General features: G+C 39.0%; 1 protein-coding gene across 3 annotated transcripts; it reads left to right on the top strand.

Moving 5' to 3' along the window:
• Positions 1–611: 611 nt before the first annotated feature.
• Positions 612–6,570, top strand: LOC120433453. Of its 3 annotated transcripts, XM_039599689.1 has the most exons (8): positions 612–829; positions 1,570–1,629; positions 2,370–2,502; positions 3,722–3,957; positions 4,063–4,700; positions 4,830–5,139; positions 5,252–5,420; positions 5,921–6,570. In XM_039599689.1, the coding sequence occupies exons 4-8, from the start codon at positions 3,747–3,749 to the stop codon at positions 6,051–6,053; spliced, it is 1,461 nt and encodes a 486-aa protein (XP_039455623.1). In that variant the 5' UTR covers positions 612–829; positions 1,570–1,629; positions 2,370–2,502; positions 3,722–3,746; the 3' UTR covers positions 6,054–6,570. The 3 variants fall into 3 exon arrangements, with proteins under 3 accessions (XP_039455623.1, XP_039455622.1, XP_039455624.1); XM_039599688.1 differs by having other exon boundaries at positions 4,063–5,139; XM_039599690.1 differs by lacking the exon at positions 5,252–5,420 and having other exon boundaries at positions 4,063–5,139; positions 5,921–5,946.
• Positions 6,571–7,835: the final 1,265 nt, after the last annotated feature.

Raw genomic sequence — 7,835 nt, 5'->3', positions numbered from 1 at the left:
TTGGTTAAAGCTACAAATACTTTGAATAAAAACATTGAAATACCTTAATACTCATAACAAAACAATTATGTTAATTTGACATGCAAATATTGTAAAAATTATAGTTTTAGTCAGTTGTTTTTAAAAATACAAGAATTATATGTAAGTCACTTTACAACTGCATGGATATACTGGGCCTACTTTTAACATGATTCATGAAATGATGCAAATTCAGGGATAGGACTAATAAAAATGTTTTCACAGAAGATGTCATTGTGAACCTGAGAGGTTGCCTCTCTATTTATAGGTTATATAAAAATATACAATTAAAATTGTTTACATTATGTTTAAAAAAAAAAAATCATTCGGGCTATTTGCAGCCTATTGTAGAGTAACCTATAAGAAATTATTATTATTTAAATTATTTAAGCAATGCTTCTGTTCAGTCATAATGCTTGGATTCTTTATGTTTCTTTTAATTGCAATGTGATACTTAGACTAGACTACTGTTTTGGGTTAGGTTAGCAATGTCTCATTATTTCTATGGTTACTCTTCTCCACGGAGCTGTAAGCTACTGTAGGCTACTCTCTGTTGCACTTAGCGCGCCTAATTTTGAATGTGCATCTGAAGCTCGTCTCTGATTGGATAATGACGTGAGGGCGGGAGGAGAAGAGCGCCTAGTTCATGACTATCGCTAACGAGCCAGCAGCACCATTTGCTGAGTGGAGAGAGAAGACGGGAGCAGAAAACGTCGAACTTTTAGCAACTAAGTTTGTAGGACAAATTACAAACATACGATTTCAAGTGGTTTTTTGAGGATCTGAGTTTGTTCGTCAGAAAGTTTGCACGGTAAGTTTTATATCTTGGCGACTTTTTTTCGAGATAAAAGCACCAGTTGATATTTAGACCAATGCGCCATAACCTAGCGCTAGCATGCTAGTTCAGCTGAAAAGCACGGGCAAACATTTGAAGTACTAAAAATGATCATCTGCGTCTTTTGTAAAAAGGTATTGGTCACATTAAGAGGCTATGTACTACATTGCAGAGTGCATAAGAATGAGCCTTGTTGTCTTTTTAAATGTGTTGGCGCCAATTGCAGTCAAACATTCACCACGTACTCTGCTTTCAAGGGGCATTTTTATCGTGTGCACAATGCACCTGCACTTCAAGCTGCTCCTAAAGCTCTTGTTGCAGATTTAAAATGTGCGGTTTCATTATGTGCCCGCCATTTTCAAACAGTGAAAGAGCTAGTGTCTCACTTAAATGATCATATTGCAGAGGGCAGGTCTGTGTCATGTCCAGTAAGTGTTTGTAAGCATGTGTTTACAAAAAAGTCATCATTTACTTCTCACATGTGTAGGAAGCATAAAGCATGTTCCCCAGATGGTATTGATGACATGTACAAGGAATCTCAACCTCAGCCCCTAAATGACAGTACAGAACATTCGGAAAACACACATGAAGCCATGCCATCTGCTAGTTCAGCCAGTGATATGCCAGAGAACGATAGTCAGTCTTATCTCAGAAACATGTGTCTGTTTTACCTTAAACTGCAAGGACAGCTGCTAATTCCTGCCTCTACTATACAGACTATTGCTGAGGAAATGCAGAATGTGCACGAATTGGGTCAAGCCTACAAAATAAATAAGGTAAGTTGTTTACTAAAAAATGAAATGAACCTATCAGATGAAGCAGTCACTAAAATCTGTGACTGCATTAAAGAGTCAGATTTGTTCTCTGCTTGCCATCAGGGACAACTAGGAACAACACACACCAGAAATCAAACATTCAAGAAAATGTTTAAATACACAGAACCCAAGAAGGTGCCATTGGGAATGGATGAAAACATGACAGAAAAATTTGCTTACTACATACCAGTGGGAGAAACTCTGAAGAGCTTTTTAGAGTCACAGTTATGGAGGGATACACAGTCACAACAGTTTGGGGGTCCTGATGTAGAGATTTTTAAGGATTTATATGATGGAAAAAATTTCAAATGTCACCAGTTCTTTAATGAAAACCCTGAAAGCCTCAAACTGATTTTGTACCAAGATTCATTTGAGGTGGTGAATCCCCTGGGTTCTGCTAAAAAGACGCACAAACTTCTTGCAGTCTATCTGTCATTAGCAAATTTACCCATTCATTTGCGTTCAAATACAGATAATATGTTTTTAGTCTTGTTGTGTGTTGAGAATGACTTCAAGCGTTTTGGAATGACCAAAGTTCTTTCAGAGTTGTTGGCAGATCTGAAATCCTTGGAGACAGATGGAATAGATGTAGATGGAGAAACAGTAAAAGGGGGTCTTTACTGTATTGCTGGGGACAACTTGGGTTCTCATTGCATAGGAGGGTTTACAGAAAACTTTAGCTGCTCTCAATATTTTTGCAGGTACTGTGAAGTAACACGAAGTGAGTTTTATGCTGATCCGAATGCCTGTGGTCCTCCACGCACTCCAGAGACATATGACGCGGCTGTTGCTGATCTCCAGTCTGAAACTATCCAAGACGTCAGAGGAATAAAGGTAAACTCAATCTTCAATACCCTTCAGTCTTTTCACGTATCCCAGCCTGGTCTCCCACCTTGTCTGGGTCATGACCTCTTTGAAGGAGTTGTCATATGATCTAGCACTGTACCTGAAGAACATTATAAAAAATAAAAAATGGTTCACATACTCCCTTTTAAACAGACGCATTAAACAGTTTAAATATAAAGGATCCGAAGCACTTACAAAGCCATGTACTGTCAAACCTGACGGATCCAAATTATCAGGGCAAGCCGTTCAAAACTGGAACCTTTTGAGATTGCTGCCAGTTTTGATTGGTGACAAAGTACAAAACCCTGAGGATGAAGTATGGCAGTTAGCTCTCCAGTTGAAAGACATTGTGGATCTTATTTGTGCTCAGAGCATTTCCTTGTCCCAGATAGCATTTGCTGACATCTTGATCCAAGAATATTTGGAGATGAGAAAGATGTTGTTTCCTGGAATTCAACTTAAACCCAAGCACCACTATTTGCGCCATTATTCAGCACTGTTGTTGAAATTTGGTCCATTGATGAGGTTATGGACGCTTAGGTTTGAATGTAAACACAGTTACTTTAAAAGATGTGCCAGACACTTGAAGAGCTTCAAAAATATTTGTCAAACTTTGTCAACACGTCATCAGATGTATCAGGCTTATCTTTTAGCTGGGCAAGAATGCCGTGAACTGCTGCAAGTGAAGGAGAGCTGTGTGTTTTATCCCAACCTCTACAGTCACACTATTCAGCATGCAGTCAGGGAGTTAGCTTTTTCAGAAAGCAATACCACAGTTACCACAGACATTCAGTACAAGGGCACTGCATATAAAAAGGGACAGTTTCTCGTGTACAGAAATGACGAGTGTATGGAGTTTGGTGAACTTCTACTCATCTTGATTCAAAATGACACATCTGTGTATGTTCTAATGGATATCCACAAAGGCATCTTCCTCTCAGAATACCATCTGTATTCTGTGACAAAGGACAGTCTTGGGTTACAGTGTATCAACATTAATGACCTGCCTGATTTCTATCCTTTGGTATCATACATTCTTGAAGGATACCGAGTCATTCCACTAAAGCACAGTATTGTGGCAAAATAATGTCCAACTAATAGCTCACTTCTCACTGTAAATAGTTTAACATTAATATAAGTGTTACCTGATCCATACCCTGCTCCATTAAGTGTATGAACTGTATGTGATTTTCTATTTTGTTTGGAGGTGGCATTTCTTCTTCAGTGCAAGTATGAGTGACTCAGAGCGAACCTTCCTAGATGTCGCCATCACGGAAGTCCTACCAGAACTTCAAGCGGTGAACAAAAGCATCCTGGAAGAGCACTTGCAGTCCATTGGAGTTGAGACAAGTGATGATCTACTCTTCGTAACGGAGGCAGATTTGATGACAGTATTAAGACCTGTACAAGCAAGAAAGCTTCTTTCTGCTTGGAAACAGAAATGTAAGTAAAAACAACAGACAACTCTTCAAAATAAAAAGTAGAGATGGTCATGGACAGACATACAGTGTGAATCGTAATTGTATTTTTGTTTTTTGTAATTTAAAGACCAAACTCCAGAGAACAGCTCACTGTCATCTGTGGAAGCCTCATCCACCCAGTCGCTGTCATTGCTCTCTGTTTCACCCCAAAGTCTATCGTCGACCTCCTCCAGCAGCCCAGGATGTGACACACATTGGGATGACAACTTTGAAATTCCATGGAGTAAACTTCCTGCAGAAGTGGTGCATTTTCTGGAGAGGGGGAAAAGGCCTTGCCCAAAACTGAGAAGGCAAATGGTCCGGATTGTTGTGACTGAGATGATGGAAAAATGCCCTCATGTAGGTAGAAAACATTCAGTTGACGTTGCAAAAAAAATGGTGGCAAAATATCCCAATTCTCTGCAAGATGTAATAGAGGGTGATATTGTTGGCGCAGGCTACCTTTCCCTTGTCAAACAGTTGCAGAACAGAATTGAAAATGTAAGGCGCACTTCAACACCCAAAATAAGAAAAAGAAAACATCAGACTGACTCAGACCACACAGACGAGATCCCTTTGGAAGAAAGAGCAGCAATGCAGGATACATACGGGTGCATTAAATGGAATGTAGAATTTCTGCCTCTTGAAGAAACTCCAGAGAGCCAACAGCAAAAGATGGAAAAACTCAAGGTGATGTTCCAGCAAGCTGATGCCAATCCAGATGAGGTAAAAAGTCTAATGAAGTCCACTTATTACACACAACGTCAGCATGTCAATCAGGGGAAAAGTATCAAATGCCTTAGAGAGGAGTGGCCGTTTTGGTTTGATGAACTTGGCATGTCTGTCCACTTCAAGGAACTTACTGGGATTGACCTCAAAGAGACATTCACACGAAATTTGGATTTGAAGGGGAAAAGGCTTCTGGACTACATGACCACAGTTGCTGTCAGCAAAAGCAAGGCGTTCCTTCAGACTTATGCAAGGCTTCAGAGGATGCGGGGACCGCAGGGTGGCTGCTCAGATGATGTGAAAGAGATGGTCCTGCTTCTGCTCAGCTACTTTGAAGAGAAGGAGGAGTCCATGCTTTTCTGTGTTGAAGATACATGTCTGGCAGATGAGGTACAACTGGAGCAAGTGCCTCTGACACCCACTATTATTGTGTGTGGTAAGTCTGTTTCATAGCTCTCTCTCTCTTTTTTTTTTTAAGTGCACTTTTTATAGAATGTCATGTGACTGCCGTGCTTATTGATATACCCTGTTAAATAATTTGTTCACAGGACAGTCCTGCTATTCGTCAAGAAGATACATGCTGAGTATTGATCGGAACCTCGTCAGCACAAACATATCCTCCTTCATTTCTGCACTGTGCCTCATGTTCGGGAGCTACTACAATTTTAACATCCATTATCCATCTGAGCTGGCTTCCACTCTAGAGTTTCTTCAGAGGTGAGCAAATATGGCTTTGTTATTTCTCATAACTGAGACTCTGTGATCTGGAGTCTCGCTTTGTTGTGGTTGGAGTCCAGGTCTGGCTCTGAGTCTCGGTCGGGTTTGGAGCCAGATTCAGTGTGTGTGTTTGTTTGTTTGTTTTAATAAAATATCAGTCTGAATCCGGGTCCAAGTCTGGCCGAGACTCAGGGCTAGACCAAAGGTTAGCTGACGTCTGACTACCTATAACCTTTGCTTTGGATTTTAAAAATGCTAGTGTGGTATATCACTGCAAAAGACACTTGTGAAGGGTGCCAATACTTTTGACCATGCATTGTTCAATTCCCCACAGCATTTTGGTTATACTTTGTCTTGAACGTGGTGAAACCAATTGTTGTTGCAGTTTGGCCATGACTGTGTATATATGTGTATATACTTAATTTCTACTTACTTTGTACTTGTATTTTAACTGATCAATTATAAAATGCTTAATAAACTTTTATGATTTTATTCTACAGGTGTTTCTTCTCCATAAACCCAGAAAAAGGAACCAAAGTAGAGAACAAAAACTCAAAGCGTCGTCTCAGTGTGAACCCTCGAGTCCTCACCCTGATTCAGGATCTCGCCGACCACGAGTGGCGCCAAGCCTAAATCTTGACTCTCTGTGGACTCTTAGTTTTACTTTGTTAATTGTGTTCCACAATGTGTACTGAAACCTTTTACTGGTCGAATGCATGAAGCCAATTCATGAAGATTTTCTTGCTTTGAAGGAATGTTCTTTATAAAAAAAAAAAAAACATGCTGCTACTGCAGCGTAGTTTTGTTTCACCACGTGGTTTTCGGATGTGTTTTCTGACCAAGGTCATGGTTGTGGTGACAGCAGGGTGCGTGTTGCGTTGCATGGTGATTGTGCCAAAAATGATCATAATGTGATTTTTGTTTTAAAGTCTTAACAGGTTATTTAACTTTTTCTGGTAGAGGGTCTAACAAATGCTTGTTTCATGAACATGGTTCTTGCTTTGCAGGAATGTTCCACAGCTTTTATAGCTTATATTTTGATTGAATTGTGTAGTTGCTGTGTGCCCTGCATATTGTTAGTTGGAAAAAATGCATCCAATTGCTGTCATTTGGCTAACCTGGCTGCAAAATAAATTTCCCAAAAGTGAAATTTTCCTCTCTTGTGTTTTCTCAAGATGTATTTTTGCATGTTTGGGTGTAGGCTTAGCAGTAATAAATTTGCTGGTGTATGGTTAAAAATTTACATTAAAACATAAAAATACAACATAATAGATTTTTATGTATATTATGCACAGTTTCACCGTTGTTCTACCATTTTAAATTGGTTTTTTGTTCGATATTTTCCTGTTAATTTTACAATTTATGGATCCACAATAAGCATTTATTATTTGTAAAAGATACAGGAAATAGTCTATTTATATATAACATCAATTTGTGAAATTAACTTCTTTTTTCTGTAGATTTAACAGTTTTAATGTGAGTTTCATTCACTGTAAATCAATTTACATATTGCATATGTAAAGCGACATACTGTGCTGCTGTATTTTTTACAGGAAGTCCCTGGTAACCCCAGCTGCCAGCGTTTTCCTGTAAAAACAGCACTTTTTTTTTTGCAGTGTAATTTCATATGTGTGATTTTGTAGTTCTGAAATCTTTGGTTTTGTTCCACGTACAGTTGTATAGCGGCAGGATGCTTAAATTTCAGGATTTAACATTCAGTGGAATTTGTCCCTCAGAAGTAAGTAAATGTGCTTAATATATCATACTGGAAATGCTAGATATGCTCACACAAAGCCATCAGCAAGAACAAGAACTGGTTCTCTAACATTTGGCATAAACGTCAGGAAATAAAGTGTGTGTTAAAGAAATAATTTTAAAAACAGAAGACCTTCAAAATAAAAGCATATTCATCCCTTCCTATTTACAACTATGAGTAAATCCCTGTAATATGTGACTTTTCAATGGCCTTCATGAAATTCCTCAGAGGACTGAATGTCAGAGCTGTGTCACTGGCTTCAACATATTCATTTGCATTCTTGGGTCATGGCTTCTGCATCACTGATTGGAAAGGACCAAAATCCCTCCTTAAATGTCAACATCTGATGACTTGGCTCCCTCATTTCTGAGCTGCTATCACAGCTCTGAAAAAAAAAGAACTGTCAAAATGATTCATGGGCTGTTAAACTCACATGAAGATGCTGTGATCAAACTACATATTCAGCACGCTGGTGCAGAGCAGCTAATTTTTCATTCTAACCCCGCAATTCAAAATGGTAGTTTAGAGGGTTTAGCAAACAAGAGACAGGTAACACGAGCTAATCCGCTCATCAGCTGTCACAGATAGCCTGACAGCTAATGTGCTGTTTTTATTTATACACTGTATAGGCTTCTTTACTCTGTCCTCTTGCACTGACA

This window comes from Oreochromis aureus, linkage group 16 (genome assembly GCF_013358895.1).
Source record: "Oreochromis aureus strain Israel breed Guangdong linkage group 16, ZZ_aureus, whole genome shotgun sequence".
Taxonomy (NCBI): domain Eukaryota; kingdom Metazoa; phylum Chordata; class Actinopteri; order Cichliformes; family Cichlidae; genus Oreochromis; species Oreochromis aureus.
The sequence above is the reverse complement of the archived record's forward strand: the minus strand, read 5'-3'. Positions and strand labels throughout refer to the sequence as shown.